General features: G+C 45.6%; 1 protein-coding gene across 4 annotated transcripts in view; it reads left to right on the top strand.

Moving 5' to 3' along the window:
• CAMK1D (calcium/calmodulin dependent protein kinase ID) overlaps positions 1-18374 on the top strand; it is a 220500-nt gene extending 202126 nt beyond the window's left edge. The window contains exons 9-11 of one of the 4 annotated variants that reach the window (XM_071424095.1): positions 5635-5722; positions 6843-6981; positions 10703-18374. In XM_071424095.1, coding sequence (XP_071280196.1) covers positions 5635-5722; positions 6843-6981; positions 10703-10824 — 349 coding nt within the window. In that variant the 3' untranslated portion in view covers positions 10825-18374. Of the gene's footprint in view, positions 1-5634; positions 5723-6842; positions 6982-7734; positions 7767-10702 lie in introns of those variants that run through there. The other 3 variants (XM_071424098.1, XM_071424096.1, XM_071424097.1) reach the window with 3 other exon arrangements.
• The last annotated feature ends 804 nt before the right edge of the window (positions 18375-19178 follow it).

Raw genomic sequence — 19178 nt, 5'->3', positions numbered from 1 at the left:
ACTGTTTATGGGGTGTTGCAAAGGTGCAATGTTCTGCTTAGCTTTTCTTAGCTTTTCCCACTGTGACTTTTCAAAAAGGACATGGAAAATGAAGGTAACAAAAGAATGGGGTGATTTTGCTGCAGCTTGATACATTTTAATGTTTCCCTGGCTCATATTAAAGACAGCAATTAAGTTTATTAAATATATTGCCATGTCAGAGCCCACATCCTGTTTAGGGCAGTGGCTCAGTCTGCAGTGATTAGGGGGGAGCAGCAGAAACCTGAGGACCTGTTTCTGCCAGCTATAGACTTACAGAAACATAGAATATCCTGAGGTGGAAGGGACCCTCAAGGAATAGCAAAATGTGCTCCCCATCAGGTCAGACTCGGTCCTGCAGAGCCAAATTCAGCCTCCAGGCTCAGATCAGAAGGAAAGAAAACAGAGCGCAGAGGGTGAGGACAAAGCCCAGCAGTTGGGAAGCTAATACAGAACTTGGAAGGGCTGCCATGAATTTATTTACTCCACCATGCATTAACCAATGGACCTAAATGGGATTTAATGCTGTGTGCTGAAGACACTTAGAGCATCAAAGGCAATTTGGGGCACCCAAATTAAAGGCTGATGGATTAATTGCCTCCATATAGAGACTGTAAATACATAGACTGTAGAAGGAGAAGGAGCTTGTGGCACAGTTGGACCCCAGTGTCTGCAGGTGGGAGCGTGGTCCTGGCTGTGCAAAGGGAGAAAGGATCCTTGGGATGTGCCAGCATCCAGCCACACCCACACTGAGGGATCACAAAGCTCTGGCCAGGACTGAGCCTCTGCAAATTGTGACCGTGACTCCAAGGGTTTATTGTGTGCCAGAGAGCACAAGCCAGATAATAATTTCCACCCAGGGAAAGGACATGGTTTACAAAGAGCTCAGTTCTCAGACAATATTGTTTGAAGTGTGAAAAGGCCTTCCTGAAGGGAATTGCTGATGTTTACAACATTAAATCAAACTGTTATCGAGTTCATCCCCACACTCTATTTATTTTGGAACATCTCTGATACAGTGTGTGTGTGTATTTGTATACATGCATGGATGTGTGTGTGTTCATGTAGAAGAGTTATGATCCCTCAGCATTATCCATTACAGCTAACTCCATGTTTCCTGTCATCATACTCAGGACTATTTCCAAGCACTTTTTGGCCAGCACAGCATTTGAGTTGGCTGCCTTCAGAAGGAAGGTTCAGAAAACAATGGCAGATGAAAGGCTCTGCCTGCCATGGTGGGCAGGGAGGATGAGAGAGACATTTGCTTGCAGCATGCTAATGAAGAACTGTCCAAAAGGAAATTTGCTAGTTTTGTCTGTGTTAGAGGTTCCTCTCAAAGCTTAGAAGTGGTATGGCCAGATAAATTGGTGTGATAAGTTTGAAGTCATCTAGAGAGCTAAAATAAATTAGATACTATGAAATAATATTTGATCATTAGATTAGATTCCTCTCATGTGTAGGATTAGATTTGTTATGGTTATTCATGAGAAATACCCTTTTTGGCTTCAGTGGATGTGTTTGGGGATGGGGAGCCATCATTCCTGGTCTCTTGGTATCCATTTCTGTGCATTGAGACAGTTCTGTATTTACAACTGGATGTAAAACCAGCTTCAACATGAAGTTCCCCAAAGCATTGTCAGGATGCAGCTGCTCTCAGGTGCTGCAAAAATGGGAATCTGGAGAGAAAATCCAGGTTTCACTTAGACTAATCAGTCCTTGCTTGGTTCTGGGTGATGCTCAGCAGGATAACAGATGATGCACTATTCTGATTTGTTTAATTTTATTTTTGTGTATGTGTGTGGTAGGTAGAAGCAATGTCTTTTACTGGGCCAAGTAGAACAGTTGGTAAAAAAAAAACTTCAGAGTTGACATAGTTAACTTCAAAGTTAACTGCAAAGCCAGAAACTATTGTTCAGGACTAGATAAGCATCAGTCTGATTAGCTCAAGTTGATTGCAATTTCTCGGTGAAAACTGAGCTGATTTCTAGAGGCAAAGTATATGTTGTGCTAGAGAGGGAGGGAGAAAGAAAGAAAGAAAAGAAAGATACTAAGGTATTTTTGTCCTTAAAGGAAAAATTAGATAGTTTATAGCCTGTGGACTTGGAGAGTTAGGGAAATGTGGAAGGGAAATAATTATAAATGCCCCAAACCCACTATCTATTAGTTTCATTCTTTCTCTTCTTAGCAAGGGAACTAAAGTTCATAATTAAATATATTTGGTGTAGATGTAAGGATGCTCATGATAGGCACCACAGAGTAGGTCTGTGTGCCCAAACACATCTCATTTTTCATATCTACCAGCTGAGAGTACAAAACATGTGACTTCTGCCTGCTCACCTCCACCTGTTCCATGTCCTGAAACCCCCACACCTCCAGCAAAGCACCAACAGCGAAGGGATGATAACATTGCTCTTGTTTCCCTAGAAGTAAAACTATACTATAAACACTGTAACACCACAAGTATTTCATAAAAGTTACAAAACCCTCCGAGTGCAAAATGCAGTCTGAAAGCACAGTGCTCATGTTCCAGCATCCCAGGGTTGACGGGGTAGCTCTTCAAAGGCCCTTGGAGAGCAATCCCACTCCCAGCTCTGGCAGCTGAGGCTGCATTCTGAGCCACACCATGCAGCATGCCAGCACGTGTCTGAACAGCTCCTGCTGCACTAAATTAGCCCCAGCAGTGCTGTGATTTTGCTCTGATTAGAAACTATCATCTGCAAGGTGCTAATGTTGCTGAAGAGAGCTAAGGTGTAGGATGGTTGCAGTGCTGTAGCATCTGAGGGCTTCACAGGACGTGTCTCCATCCCCTTGTGAAGTAAACAAATATTCTTCTGCCTGTCTGGAAAACACCCAAATACCAAGACTTTTTTTTTTTTTCCTGGAATCACAAGAATTGCATAGTGAACATAGAGTTAGGGGTGGTAGAAGGCAGTTCGTGAACTATTGGAACCAGCAGTTTCTTATTGAAACAACCAGCATTTCAGAAAATGATCCCTAAACTAAAAAAAAAAAAAATAGCCTCTATTGGAGGTACATGCTCAATCAAAAGCTTCATATTACAAAAACATACTTTCAAATTCTTAAGGAAACTGGCAAGAACAATCTTCTGGAAGAGCTTGCAAGGGCATCATGCCTCAAGAACTTGTTCTATCTATGTTTCCAAAATAAGATTTGACAGGTGGGCAACAGTATCTGTTCTTATAGAGTTTGTTAACCAACTTGTTTGTTTGTAAAGCAAAATGCATCATTAGCTTTGGTGGAAAAATATCCTTTGCAAGTGTAAGTGAATTTTCTGTCCTGGTCTCTTTGATCAGTTACTGAAGGCATGGTTTGGCTTGTAGTTTCTTCTGAGATCTGTAGTGTGACAGCCAGTGCTCCCAGCTGGTGTGTGCTGAGGGCACCTGCCTTCACCAAGGAGGTGTTCTTGGACAGAGCTGAGTGCTCATGACATGTTGGAGTGGCTCTGACTAATCATGCAGTTTGCATTCCCACCAGGAAACTCTGCTAGGGCCTGTCTGGGAGTGTGGACTGCTTGGGATCCATCAGGGTCTGTGCTGAGCCTGGCAATATTCACTGTGCAGGACAGGGGATGGAACAGTGAACATCATTCTTAACCTCCAGATAATGCCTCAGAAAGATTTTGGTCACCTGGCCCCAGTGGGAAAGCCAGCTTGCCTTGCTGTCAGTGGGAAAGGTGATCAGAAGGAATCATCTTCAAAGGAAGATCTGAAGATCATCCAGTTTTCAGCCAAACACCTCCCTTTCTCTATCAACAGCACGGGCCCCCAGGAGAGGAAGTCAGGTGCCATTTGGGAGCTGTGCTTTGCCCAGTCCATCTGTCTGCTTGAGGCAGAGGCTCCATGGCAGGGAGGGCCCTTCCCAGCTGGGTGAGCCCTGCTCCTCCTGCCCTCAATGCTGCAGCACTCCTGAATAACCCAAGAGATGAGCTCAGTTACAACAGGGTGGGATTGGTGCGTCTCTACTCTTGGGACACGAGGGTTTAGTCCTTCCTCCCAAGGGTAAGTCATTCCTCCCATCTCTCTGGTGAAGATCCTGGCAGATTGTTGTCCACTGGAAGGGGGGCAGGAATTTGGAGAAGGCTGGTCTCAGTACTTCTTAGATGTGCCAAGGGCATGAAGGCAGAAAAAGCAGCATGTCCTTAGAAGAGCAGTTTGGAACGATCTGGGCAGAGTGAAAGGGGTGTCTCCAACACAGGGACACATAAATGGAAGCAGCAGACTGGGGTATGTAAGCAGAGTTTTTTCTTTTAAAAGCACAAAGCAATGCTGCCATTCTGCTGCCTTAGTTGGAAAACAGAGAAAGTTTGGGTGCTGCCTTCGAAGGAAGATGTGGACTAGTTGGAGAAAGTCCAGAGGAGCTCACTAGATCAGAGGATTAGAAAACATGAGTTATGAAGAAACAGGGAAAGAATCAGTTTGTTTAGTCTAGAGAAGAGAAGACTGAGAGAAGTCATGATAACAGGCTTCAAATATGTGAAAGGATGCTTCAAAGACAAAGGGAATAAACTATTTTCCATGTCTTCTAGGAGGTAGTGAGGCACTGGAATAGGATGCCTGAGGAGTCTCCATCTCTCAGAGATCTTTAGGGACTGGTTTGCCAAATATTTGTCAAAATTATTTTGACAGTGCTGGGGTGGGCAGAAGGACTAGATGACTGCTGAGTCCCCCAGACCTTCTGATTATCCTGCTGGAGCTCCTCAGACTGGGAGACTCTGGTCCTGGTGGATTATTAAATTTCTTATATTTTTTTATTGCTAATTCACATTGTTTTTCTACACTGTGGCTAAAAAAATTAATTTCTGGAAGTATCACATACAACATACAAGGCAATCTTTGCCTCCTTGCATCACCTACTTTAGATAGCACTAATTACCCCAGCACATGGCCCAACATCAGTTCACTGCAGTGCCTGCTCTTCCAACAGATCTCATGCCTTGAGGAGTTAAATGAATCAAAAAAATCCCCTTGATATAACAGAGTTCAGTGAAGATATGAATGTATCTTAATCTCTTAAAGGAACTATGCAAGATCAATCAATTATTTTAGGTTAAGTATTGCTCAGCTTAAGCTCTTTGTGCAGCCTGTGCTGCTTCAATGAGTGTCCATGTCTCTGCTTTTCTGTAAATCTACATTAATCATGATGAATGACTACTTACATTGCAGGGTGGCAGGGAAATCTCCAGTGCAAACAGAAATCAGACAGGTTGGAGTGGCTCTGGAAGCTTCTGCATAGCTGAGGCTAAAAGTAGTCTCAGCCTGTTGATGTTAAATCTTTGGATGTAAAGGAAAAAAAAAAGGTAGAATGTTTTCATCTGGGGCTGTAATGGTGATAGAAAGCAGCCATGCACCAACAAAATCAGCCCATACCTCTTTGTAGCTGCCAGACTTACAAACCTTATCTACACTGGCTTTTATTGCCCCAGATTTTCCACTGCAGCTGCCAGCAGAGACAGCCATGGGAAGTTTGAGCCCATCTGTGAATGAAATCATTGTCACTGCAGGTGTGGTCACACCTGGAAGGAGGTGTGGGTGAAAAGTCAGAGTGTTCAAGGGGAGGAAAAGATCTCTTAAAATGTGCCTGCTCTGTCCATTTCAGGATTGCTGGAGATACAGCACTCAACAAAAACATCCACGAGTCGGTCAGCGCTCAGATCCGGAAGAACTTTGCAAAAAGCAAATGGAGAGTAAGTGTCCTGTCCTGAGGGGTGACACTGACACACAGCTCTGCCATACAGCCACCCTGCAGCAGGGTAGTGCTTTTGTGGCCCAAAATTGTGGTCAAAATGGTTCGTCCAGGCTTAAGTTACATGACCCCGCAGGGCTTCTCATACATGATGGTGTTTGCCAAGTACCAGATGTAAAAAGTGTGAGAAATTGAGCTGGGGCTGCTCATAGCTAAAGGTCCCCTGGTTTTTGGTGGAGTGGGGTCAGCACCATGCAGGGACATGAAGAAATGCCTCTTGGGCCAGGGATGGGTTTGTCAAATATGACTTTCTTGTATCTCACAATCTCTGCTTGTGAGTGACTCTGAGATACGGCCAAGCCTCTTTTTCCCAGCCCAGCAGCTGAAGAAGGAGTCAGGATTTTTCTGTTCTCATTCTCAAGGTTGTTTATTATTTCTTATCTATAACATTCTTTCTCTGGCCTGCTGAGGTCTGTCGGGCAGGTCAGGTTGAGGCACACTGCCCACCTCAGAGGCGGTGCTGTCTTTTTGCTGTCACTAAAAACTATGTGTACATTATTTACTGTAATTTCCCAATACCTATCACTATGTTAGACAGTGAGCTTCTATTCTAAACTAATCTAAAAGTGCCAACATCACCCAGAAGATGAAGGCCAAGAAGAAGGAGAAAGACTGGACACACCCAGATTCCTCCATCTTGGGACCCCAAGCCCCATTCTAAAAACCCAAAAAATCTGTTTTTCACCCTGTGATAAACTATTATTTTACTTAAACTCTCTTGACTTGTAATTCTTCATATAAAGGTTGGTAATTTTTTCCATGGGTCAAGATCAAAGGCACAGGAGTCTTGGGCTCTGTGCCAAGGTCTCTGAGCCCCCTGGGCAGGGGCTCGAGCCCTCCAGGGCAGCCAGAGGAATTTCCAAGAGGGTTCTGACACTTGTAGGCTGCTGCATCCACCAAGGTTTGCTAATGCACTTCCTAGTTTAAAATCCATGAAAAATTTGAAAGATAACCGGCTTATTCCCATTCTGACACTCTGAGCAGCCGGGAGAGGAGCACCAGCAACCCTTCTGCCTCCAGCTGTTTTCATTCTCCGTTTCCTTCTCGCCCCGTTTCTGCAGCAAGCGTTCAACGCCACGGCGGTGGTGCGGCACATGCGGCGGCTGCACCTGGGCAGCAGCCTGGACAGCGCCAGCGCCAGCGTGTCCAGCACCCTCAGCCTGGCCACGCCGCTCCCCGACACGGCCACGCGCAAAGATTGTGAGTAGCCAACGTCCTGGGCGAGCCCAGAAAATCCACGGGATCCCCGTTTTCCCCCGACCCTGCCCCCCAGGCTGCAGTCCTCGCTGCCCATAGGTTTGGCTTTGTGCAAGCAGGTGGTTAAAGTGAGGGTTTGAAATGGGCTGTCATTTGTGGCTGGCGAGAAAAATTGTGTTGCAGTTTCTGAAAAAAAAAAAACCAAAAAAAAAAAGATATTTTAGCTCGGTGATTTTTGGGAGAAAATCACTGTTTCTTGTGGAGAAAAAGGGCTTTTGCTTGGGAAAAAGACCCAGACCCCTCAGCAACAAAATTTTGTATTTGGTTGAAATTTGAAAAAGTTTAATCAAATTGTTTGAGTTTACAGTATTATGATAGGGCATTTTTCTGTAAAAATTGCCTTACTTTCCATTTCCATGGAGAAGACTGATCCTGCCAGTCAGACCCAGCTTCTCTCTTGAGAAGCTGGGTCCAAGTTAAGCTCCTGCACAAAGAGGTTCATTTGTTTGAGCAGGATTCAGGCTCTGCACCACTGTGGGACTTGGCCCTCTGCCATCTTTGTTTTGTGCTGTAATTGATATTTGCAAGCTGCCCACTGGACTCAGATGTTTGGGATATATATTTTTTCTGAATGCCAGGGAAGGGGACATGGCAGCAAAGGGATTATTTGGAAGACAGAAATGCATCCTTTGCAATGAAGCCTGTTTATTCTCTGGCTTCTGAGCATTTCTTTTTTTCTCTCCTGTCCATCTGTAGATATTTTATATCATTAAATGGAGGAATGTGGACTTTACAGCTTGGGTGGTTAAAGTGCAACACTAAAAAGGAATGCTTTGCTGTGGACTGAAGTAGTCATTTCTAGACTGTGCCTTGCACTATCCTGGAGCTGAAAGCACCTATTGCTCAGGATGGATTTTGGAAAATGCTGCTCTCTGCTTCTGCCACCCCTGCTTGCCACCCCCTGCTCCTTGATGAGGACATTCCACCAGCCACAGTCCCGCTGGCTCTGTGCAGAAGCTGTTTCCTCTTGCTCCCATGGGTGGAGTTTCCCCCACAGCTGGGGTGGGTTCATCCTTCTGGGTACCCTGTGAGATATTTTTTCAGCCTGTGCTGTGGCTGAGCCAGGAGAGAGCCCCCTTCCCTCTGGATACTGGGCCTGGTGGGGATTCATACCTTGTGATGCCCAGCACCAAATCCTACAGCTGCTGCCAAAAAAACATCACTGTGCTCCTGGCCCATACCTGGCACTGCAAAGGAGTGATGCTGACCATCCTCAAAACACTCCAACCATGCACTGGCCATGCAGCCATGTAGAAAACCCCCTGTGTGGGAGAAACATCCTTTGGTTTTGGTTCCTGCTGCAGTTTGGCAAGGCTGGACCCCAGTCAGGTCTAGAGCATCTGTTGAATGCTTTGCTGCTAAACTGATGGGTGATTAATGCTGCTAAACTGATGGGTGATTAATCTCCATCCATCCATTTGATTAACCTCAAATGGTGTTAATTAATGGCAATCAGTAGTCTGAAAAGTGTTAAAACATGTGTGAACAGGAAGGGTGGGAAGGCAAAGAAATCTGTTTAACGATTACAGAGCCCTGTGAAGAATCCAGCCATATTTTGCAGTGGTGAAGTCAACCAGGACATGAAGGATTAAACCAGATGTGTAAAGATAGGATGAGTTCTTACATGCCAGAAATACAAGGCAGAAAAATATTGGAAGATTCCCAAGCATCCCAGTTAAAGTCCAGCTTGGCAGACAATGTTGAAGAGCTTTTCTTCTTCAAAGAAATAATTTAAAGTTAGAAGATGCTGGAGCCCCAGAGAACCAATGAGGGGAGCCAGCAGCAAATACAGGAGTTAAGAGGGATCTGACAAATCAAATACATTCCACCCAATACCTCCTGATAGGAAAAAGGAGATCTCTGAGGTCTCTGTCCTACCTCTGTATTTCTCAGCAGCTTTCTCTGGGTACAGACTCCTTGCACAAGAAAGATCCCATGCAGCAAGTTACACGATCCAGCTGTGCCACCACTGCACAACAGAATGCTGCCTGATTCTATTAATAGACACTTTTTGAACTCTCCAAATACTTTCAAATGCAGCAATTTCACACCACTGAAGACAACTAAGTACAGCCTTTGCCTGACAGTAGATTATGTCAGGCTGCATCCAAAACCTCTGTAGTAGGGCAGAGCAGAGATCAGGAATTAGGCTGGATTATGCCACCTGTCAGGAAACAGGAAAAGGTTCCTAAGGGAATCAGCTAGGGTTTCTCAAGTGTATTGGCCTGACTCTCAGTCCATGGCTGGTTTATTCAATTTAGTCATGACTGAACTGCCTAGATTATTTATAGGTCCTAGAGCTCTGTATTTTTAATGTACTAGATAAATTGCAGTGTGATGCCAAGTGGTAAAATGTCAATGGGAAATGGAATGTGGCCAAATATAGGTACAGCATAATCCTCCATGAGATTGAAATGCCACATTGAAGCATGGAAAAGTAGTTAAAAGTCCCAACAAGTATCAAAAAGGTCTTGAAAAGTCAAAAGGCCAAACTTTGGTCTGAGAATATATTAATATAGGCTTCATCTATCCTTTATTCACCAATCTGGAAAAATGAACTGTATTTCTAATCACTCTGAGCCTGCATCTTATCAGAGCAAGGTGACCATGCCAGGTCCCCACCTAACAGCTTTTGTTGCACCAGAATCCTGGTACTCAAGAGATACTCAACCTCACATCAACCTACATCTCAGCTGGAAGCCCTGCAGACATCCAGCAAAGCCTGGAGCAATGTGAGCTGTCACTAGAGTGATGTCCAAGTCACACAAATTTACAGTCCCTCTAGATTTACTGGAACTCAGCAATGAATTTGACCCACTGTACTTCTTTATCAGCAGCTTCCCAGGATGCCCAGGGAACTGTGCTTAGCCCAGGTGCACAGCTCTGTTCATTTAGCTAGATGGCCATGGTGAGACATTTAATCATCTTTAATGTGCCTGAGAGGAAATTATTCTGAACAAGTACAATGCTGGAGGGATTTCTGAACCCCACAACTCTTTGTCTTCAGCCCTGGAACTGTGACATTGGTGTGGCTGAACCAAAACTGGGCTTTGAGTCCCTGTGAGATGGTGTGCACTGCTGCTGGTGGCAGTAGGTGAATGACCATGGGCAGAAGATGTCCTGTGGAGGTACCACAGCCAACCCACCACAGCAGGAAGAGCAGCAGCCCCTTCTCCAGCTGAAATCCTCTCCAGCAGCCCCTATTCCAGCTGCAATCCTCTCCAGCAGCCCTTTCTCCAGCTGCAATCCTCTCCAGCTGCCCCTTCTCCAGCTGCAATCCTCTCCAGCAGCCCCTTCTCCAGCTGCAGTCCTCTCCAGCTGCAATCCTCTCCAGCAGCCCCTATTCCAGCTGCAATCCTCTCCAGCTGCAATCCTCTCCAGCTGCAATCCTCTCCAGCAGCCCCTTCTCCAGCTGCAGTCCTCTCCAGCAGCCCCTATTCCAGCTGCAGTCCTCTCCAGCAGCCCCTATTCCAGCTGCAATCCTCTCCAGCTGCAATCCTCTCCAGCAGCCCCTATTCCAGCTGCAATCCTCTCCAGCAGCCCCTATTCCAGCTGCAATCCTCTCCGCTCCGTAGCGCGCTACGGAACAAGCTCAGCTTCTCCGCCCAAGCTCCCACCTCCAAAAGAATAACATTTCTAACTGTCTTTCTGGCTTTCCTTTTAGGTATGTCTCCATCCACTCTCTGTAGTTTTGTTTCATCTGCTTCTTCAGGCGTTTCTGCGGTGGGAGGGGACCGGAGACCCAGAGCCACCACAGTGACCACGGTGCACACCGGCAGCAAGTGAGCACGGGGGGCTGGCAGCGGCCTTGGCACCTCCTGCCCTGCTCGGCCAAGGACTAGAAGAAAGAAGATTTTTTTATGGCCATATTTTATACTGCAATTCTGAAATGTTTCATTTATCACAAACTGCAACGACTCCAGGAGGAACGGAATCTAACAGTCTCTGGTGCTGTACATATATATATACATATATATATATATATAAAAATATATATATATGAATATATATATGTATGTGAGTCTAGCAATGTTCTAACCAATGAACACTCATTCTTTCCCCCAGTGATTTACTCTTTTCTCAGTGTAGGTAACAGTATATGTTGTATTTTTTTTTCCATTAACTACAAACATCTCAACTGGATTATTTAAATAGAAATACTTTCCTGAGCATATTTTTTTCTTTTAAAAATTACTTCAAGTAATGTCCCTCTTCCACTTTGCTGGGGGATAGGCTATTTCTGTAGGTAGGAACTGGCATTAACTTTGCAACATGGGAGGATTTCAATGGCATGCCATTTCTTGCTCCTGAAATAGGACTGCAAGTCTGTCTGGCTTTAGCAGAGCTGTTACTGCTCAGATTAAGAAACTGCTGCTTTTCCCCCCCATCCTCCTCCTTGAAAGCCATGGGGAGAATTAAATTGCCACCAGCTGGGAGTCAGCTCATCCTCGGCCTCATTCCTGCATGCTGGGGATCAGAGGAGAGGCAGGTACAGGAAGTCAGGCAGGAGCTGACCAGAGCTGTGCAAGGGAAATGACAGAGCATGGTCTCATCCTGCAGCTCCCATCTCCTTCCAGGCACTGTGTGTTGTGAGCAGAGGGAGAGAAAAGGAAGATACAGGGATGGGAATCATCATCCTCTGCCACTGATTTGCTCAAGCAAGATATTTAATTCACCAGCCTCCCCACAGAGTGCCCTCTGGCATGGGGTGCATCCAGCCCAAGGGCTTGATGAGAGACATTCCCAGCACCCACAGCTCCTTGGGGCTTTGCCTGTCATTGCTGGTGCTCAGCACCTCCCAGAGTAGCCAAAAGTGGGGAGAGGGGAGGAGGGGTGCTTGAAACCCTCTGCAAAACACTGGCAGGTTCTTGGGTGCAAAGTGCAGGATCTGGTGTAGGATCTGATCATGATCAGGATGAGGATTGACACAGAGAGCTGAGCTGGGGGAGCAGGACCTCACTGAAGGCACAGGCACAGCTGGCAGCACTGGGGGCACTGGCTCTCCCTCCTCCCCAGAAGCTCATACACCAAAGCAAGCCCAATTTACCCATTTTTTAATTACTGAATGCATGCACTTCCCAGGCTCTTTGTGCTGGTGCATCTTTCAGGAACAGCCTCCACAACTGTGCGTTAAAGCAGCTTGAAACAGAGAGGGGAGCAAACTTGCCCAATTGGTAAAGGCCTCCCTTCAGGTTACCTCAATGAAATTCCCATCTGATTTTGCTTTGAGGAGGTGAGAGGAGAGGCAGGTGGCAGAGGCAGATGCCCTTCACTGGGCACTCTGAGCCCCTCACATCCCAGACAGGTTCATCCCTGCCAGAGGCACAATTCCCTGCAGCATGCTTTGTTGCCACACTTGCCTCACTTATCCTGAACATGAAATTGTGAAAGCCACTCACAGACAGAGCTGAATGTGTCAGGCAATAGTGCTTGTGCTGGGAAAAGCCATAAGATAGGTATTTTTCATTGAGACTTCTATATCCTGCTCCAGCTTTGGTTGGTCAACTTCACACAGCAGAGCTGGGATTTCATCCATCATACTAAAAGAAAACCTTGGGGTTGGGAAAAAAAATGCTGGGAAAAAACTTTGCTGGAAAATAGGTGGCAGTGAGCACTGACTGTTTGAAACAGCCACTTCTTCAGTGGCACTTGGAGCTGTTGCACCAAGTTTCTCTAGTTTCCTCTGTGTTAAGTTGCTCCCTGTTTTCAGAGGGCTGTGGCACACCTGAGTGAGCCCTGGGTGCACCCTGTGCACCCCAGCATGCTGAACCTGCCATGGGTGCTCACACAGGGAGGGCTGCAACTTCAATTTCTCATTTCAGGAAAGAGAGCAGACACTGAACTGTTGGGGGGTTACAGCAAAACACATAATTTCCACAGTGAAGACTTCTGACCAAGATTTGGGCAGACTGAAGGCCAGGGGATCTCCTTGCTGCAAGTCACACTCCTGTCCCCATACCCTGGCCATTGCCACCATGCACTTTTTATTGGCATTTATATCTGAGCTCTTTATGTCTTGCTGCAAAAGCATGAAAACACAAGTAGAATACAGTTTAAACTCAGTCTAAGACCACTTTATTTTGCCAGCCTGAGTAAGGAAGTTTTAGTTTTGAGAGACTCCAACCCCAAGAAATTCAAGGTATTTTGAACCCTCATGACTTCATAAGCATGGCTGGCCCTGTTCTGCTCCAGCTGCAGGCTGTAAATAGACAATCTCTCAGTCTGGCATCAGTGGAGTTCCCCACATTTACACATGTGCAACTAGAAGCAGGATTTAGTATGGGAATAGTTTTGTCTCTGTAGAGCAGTTTTAAAGGTCAAATGTTCCCTCTGCACCTCCTCTTCTGAAACCTGAGGTCTGGTTTGGACTTGACCTCAGGAGTTGCTGTGGCCACTGATCAAAATACAGCATCCAAATGAACCTTGCAGAAAAAAGAAAAGCCAGTGGATTTCCATCTCCAAAATGAAGAGCAGTGACAGGAGCAGAGGCAGACATGCTGTCCTGCACAGGGGGGGTTCCCTTGTGCTGGCTGCCCCTCCTTGCTGGGTGCTTTCTGTGGGTTTTTTTTGTTTTTTTTTTTTTGGGGGGAGGGGTATTCTTTCCTTCCATTGTTGGAATTAGTGTGATTTGGTTTTGTTTCTACAAGTAATATTCTGCCTTGGTTGTGTAATTTGTCATCATTCTCTTTGGCTTGCTATCAACTGCTGGGATCATGAGATAAGAAACAGAAGCACTTGTGAGGAAAATTGTTTCTTTCTGCTACAGTTTTGGTGGTGGGGAGCTCTTCTTTGGTGTGAGTGAAACCCAGCTGGAAACCTGACCCAGCTTCACCCAATGCTTAGAGATCTCTCCTGAAGCATCACGTGGTTAAAAGCTCTCAGTTTAAATCTGGGTAAATCTGTTAAATCTGGGGGGACTGGGCAGCACCCAGGCCACATTTATGGGGCAGGGCTGGGGACATTTGCCCCTTGGCAGCACAGCCTGTTAGGGGAAACACTCCAGCCTTGCTCACCAGGGATGCTCCAGTGCTTTTGCATGTCCTTCCCCTGCCCCAGCCTGCTTCTGCTCAGCCACTCTCACAGGAGAATGCAAAGGTAGAGAAAATAATGTGGGCATGGGGGAAAGTTTGAATAGCCCCACAGTAGAAGCTTCAAAACAAATCCCCAGCTGGCCTTGCTGTGAAGGACAAGGTAGAAAAATCACTCTGGGCTCTTTTCCAATGAACTGTCCTGCTAAACAATCTGTGATTTGCTGCTTGCATGAGGACTTCAGCCTGGACTCTGTTTGTTATCCTTTTCTGCTTTACTTTACTGGTACCGATGAGATTTTCCTTTGTAACTTGTTTTCCTCAGCTCCTTCCCCTTCTTTTTCTTTGCTTGCAGCTTTGATTGTTGATTTTTACCTCCAGAGTCACAGAGGCCATCTCTGATGCCAACAGCAGTGCTCCTGCTGGGAAAACAAAACAAACAAAAAAAAAAACAAATCCAGAAAAGCTCCAGCTGGCCCCTTAGCCTGCAGAAGAAGTTGTGAGGACAGGCTGCCCGTGAACTCTGCGAGCTGAAAGTCAGTATTGCAGTGGCAAGGGCTTCTGCTGATGATTTTGCATGTGACTTCATTCCCAGTGCATCCTAACTCTCTGCTGGATCACCCCTTCTGCAGCACAGAATGGATATTGGCCCTGCGACACGGCTGGTGGGGAAGGAGGAGTGTGGGGAAAACCTGGCAGTGTTGCTTTCCTGAGACTGTGTCACTCTGTGTCACTCTGCTGCTGCTGCTCTCTCCTCTGTCCTGGTTGCTGTTGTACAGGTGCCATTAGAGTAGTGGGTACAAAAAAAATATATATATATAAGTAGGATTTTACCTATATTTTACCTATGCCCTGTGTGTGTGTTATGGTTGTGGTGCTGAAATAAAACCAAGAAATTTGGTTCATCATTCCTGACATGAATCAAACCACAAAAAGGGGTGTGATCCCACTGGTAGACATCTCCATGTAGTTCTGCTGTAGGCAATGAATAGGGGTTTCTGCTGTGCATGTGTCCTGCATACCTCCATGGCTATTGACAGTATTTTTATTTTTTTTTTATTACCAGTTATTTTGGATCCCTGCCTGGTTCTGATAAAATTCAGGTCTTGTCCTAAGTTTTTTTCTGTCCCAGGGCCAGCATAACCCCTGATCTCAGGCTTTTCTCCCCAAACCCTCTGCAAACCAGAACATGGGCCTCCAGGGTGCCCATGAAATGCAGTTGCAGCTGGCCCCAAGGTTGTCCCCTTCCTATTTTTAGGGAAGCAAACCTGCAGAGACACCCAGATGGCTTTCAGCCATTGGCAAGCAGAGAGAATATTGCCCTTTGATGTGAACTTGGCATGAACAAGATCAGCTCTAGGGAAACCTGTGCTATTACTTCCTCCTGTGATAACAGCTCCAGCCCTGAGCAGCACTGAATGAGCAACAGATAAAAACACCAGACTGACTTTGCCAGCAAGATCATGCAGGCTATGGCCTGTTCCTTTTGCTCTTTCCAAAGAATCAGGGGATTCATCTGCTGGCAAAATAAGTTTCTAGGCTGAGCCCCAAGGTACAGAAGTAGCTCCTATTCAGCATATGGAAATTCTCATTTGATGCAATTATTCCTGTTCTTGCTGCCATGAATATTTACCTGTCTGAATGGGGGGCGGATGCATCCCAGAAATTATTAATGGGAAGGAAGTTTTGCCTTCCTTATTGTGCTTATTTGCTCCAGAAACTCCAGCACACATTCAAGCAAAAAGCAGAAACACACACGGAGCCTATGGTATCCAAGGAAAACAGCATCAAGACCAAGAGTGGAGGATTAGTTGGCAAATCACTGTCAGCAATGGCTGAGTGAGGGAACAGCAACCTGCTCACAAACACTGCATGAGCCCCTATTTCCCCTGGTAAACCAGCCATCCCATACTTCATGCCCAGCAGCAAGTTTTACCCAATCCCTTTTGTTTTCCCTCCCATCCCTGCAGCAGGGTCCTGCCTTCCCAGCCTGTGGGGTGCTCTGCTCTCTGTGACACACCTGTGTTTTTGTGGGTGCACGTGCACACTGTGGCCCCAGGGATCACAGATCCCTCCAGTGGGTCATCAGGAGTTGGTCCAGGTTTTTTTGTCTGGCTTTGCGTGGTTGGGTCAAAGCTGTGTAAATAGTGTTTGTAGCAGAATTTAGCCTGGACTCTGGATTTCAAGACCCCCTTCCCCACCACAAATAGTGCCACTTATCTGTCCAGGTAGCTTTTTTTTTCCCCCATCCTCTTGATAAATGCTAAGGTCAGTGGAATGGCTCTTACAGGTTTTCCATACTCAGAGTGGAATCAGGGCATGTGTGCTCCCAAGCATTGTGAAAAACACTGCTGAACCAATGATGGCATCAACTGTCCAATAAATGCATGATACTGCACTGCATGTATTAAACTGCTGGTCACTGGTTCTGTATTTCCTGAGCCTTTTCTTTGTCCACTTCAACCCAACCTTCTCTCTGAGGGAGTTACTTCCATGTATTGCTTTTCAATGACTCAATGTATCTGTAACTCAAAATCCATTGTTAAGTTTAAGTAAATGCAAAAGCTGATGTTTTGTAAACAAGATATACTGCAAAGCCTGGTAATGTATTTTGTCTTTCTGTTGAGTTCTGTGCAGCATGTACAGGAAGAGTCACCATCCAGAGCAGCTTAAAATTAGGCAGCAGTCACATACACAGATGTAGAAGCAGGGAGCTGGGGAGGTGAGAATCCCTTTTTTAATACAACACTTACAAATTTGATCTGCATCAAAAATTACTTCCCTGGGTCACTAACTCTCAGAGCTGCCAAGAAACATGTTGGTGTGTCTCTTTGTTTTTTTTCTTTTTTCCTTTTGGTTCATTTTTTCTAGTGAAAATTCAGATTGGTTCACTCAATACTTAGAATTTTTCTCTTCCTGCAAGATAGTTCTTTCTCACCTGTTGCAGAATGAACTGCATTTTGGGGACCAAGATGCTGTGATCCTTTGCCTGCACAAAATAGGGCAGAGAGCTGAGCTAAACTATCCCATCCTTTCCAAAGCATCACCACCTAAATACTACCACTTAATCCCTGAACCTCCAAGTAATACCATTTATCCATGGAAGAGTTAGGTGTGGTACTTTTCCTTCTTCCACATGGAAACCATGCCCTTGCCTTCTCTTCCCTTAGTCATTGACCCATTTTCATCTGTGCTGGTCTTTCCAAGGCAGGATACAGGATTGCTCCAGCCCAAACCTCTTGAGGGCATCGCCTGGGCTGTGGTCCCAGCTCCTGCGTGGCTGCTGTGTGGAAAATCCTTGAGTTCCCAACACTCAAAGCAGAGTCATCTGAAAGGACTGGGAATTGCTCTGTGTCCCTGGCAAGGGCATGCCAAGCAGCAGGCCTGGGCAGCAAGCACCATCCTTGGAAATTATTCTCCATGGTGGCCAAAAACACTGAGAAGTCTTGAGCCCCCCTTCAAGGCTGGTGCTCAGCCAGGGCTGTGCCATTGCCAAATCACTGAGTGGCAACAAACCATCAATTACAGCTGTAAACCAGCCTGAGTTCAGATTGCTGAGGCAGCACCTGGCCTGAGGCTCCATGAGGAGGTTTGATGTGTGCTGTGGGTTCTGGTGGGTGGGAGCTCCTAGGGAGTTGCTCGGAGCAGCTCTGAGCTTTTCCATCTCTCATCTTGCATCCCCTGAGCCCAGCATGGCATCACACATGCTGAGTCTTACTAGACCAAGCATGACCCCCAAAGTGAGGAGGGTGGAAGGTTGCAGCTCAGTTGGTGTGTCTCATGTTTTGGTCAACACAACATCAGTGACCTGGTGTAAATTGACCTCTAGTTGAGAAACAATATCTTGGCCCATTTGGGCCTTTTTTTAGATAGATATTTTATTTGAGCCAGAAAACAGTAGGAAAAAAGAGCCTAGTCTGCCCAGAATAGTGACTCCCCAAATATCCCCAACTGCAAAACATCCCTCAGTTGACTTCTAATGAAAATGCAAGCATGTTTTCTACAAAGGCTTTAATCTTAATCAAGGAATGTCAGTGTGCCTAATATTGCAGGTCTTGTGATTGATAACAAGTTCATAACAGCATCCATGTCCAAAAAGAAGGGAGAATGTGTATTTACTCCATGCATGTATTAAGGCATTGCAAAAGTTTTATCTGTAATGAGTTTGCAGTTCTGCAAATTGTTCATGGGGCTACATCGCAAGTGGTTCTCTGCCTTGACAATCATGTATACATATCAAGATTTCTATCATATTGACAATTTAAAGGGATGACTAATTGTTTTCCTCCAATAAATCCAATTAAATCAGCCTGATGTGAAGTCTGATGATTTTGAGTGCACGAGTCTCCACCCACAAGCAAGAAAGGGAGTGAATAATTTCTGTGGCTGCTCCACCGCCCTGCTGTGTTTTATCAATGATGTTCTTTATGTCCCAAAGGAGAATAATAAGATTTTCTTTCTCCCCAGTTCACTCCATAGGGAAAGGAATAAAAAGGATGATTTGTCCTTTGGATTTTTTCTAAAGCTGTTGATAGAAATGGTGTTGAATGTCACATAAGGAGACATGGCTGTCTTCTGGGCACTGAGAATGTCTGTGTAGGGTTAGGGAAAGGACATGTACTTGGTGGAGACTGCTGCATATTTGAGTTGGTCCTGGTGACTTACACACCCTGTGGTGGGAACCATCAAAGGAGACAGGATTTTCATCAGTGAGAATTTCTGAGTCCCTTTGCAGTCAGCCACACTCTCCAAAGACTGTTGAGTGTGCTCCATCATTGGCTTAATTTTCTTCTAGACTATGTTCCTGGGGTGTGTTATGACTTGCTTTTAATTTTTTCCTCCTGTTTTTCTCCACTGTTGTTTCTTCTGGTTTTCACTCACTGGCACACAAGAATTCCTCACCCCTTAAAATAGGTGGCAAAACCAACATGCCCAGCAGGGAGGTGGCCCTGTGCTTGAGGCCAAAGCTAGGTAGTTTTAGACACCTGGTTCAGTAACAGAGCTGAAACAAACAGCAGTGATGATGGCCAACTCACAACAGTAAAAAGAGAAAGGCAAATTACTTATAAAGCTTTTATTTTGTGCATGAAGAAACAACCCCCAGAACCAACA

The sequence above is a fragment of the Agelaius tricolor genome, unplaced genomic scaffold (genome assembly GCF_023055355.1).
Source record: "Agelaius tricolor isolate 1412-34295 unplaced genomic scaffold, bAgeTri1.0.p SCAF_3, whole genome shotgun sequence".
NCBI classification, from domain to species: Eukaryota; Metazoa; Chordata; class Aves; order Passeriformes; family Icteridae; genus Agelaius; species Agelaius tricolor.
The sequence above is the reverse complement of the archived record's forward strand: the minus strand, read 5'-3'. Positions and strand labels throughout refer to the sequence as shown.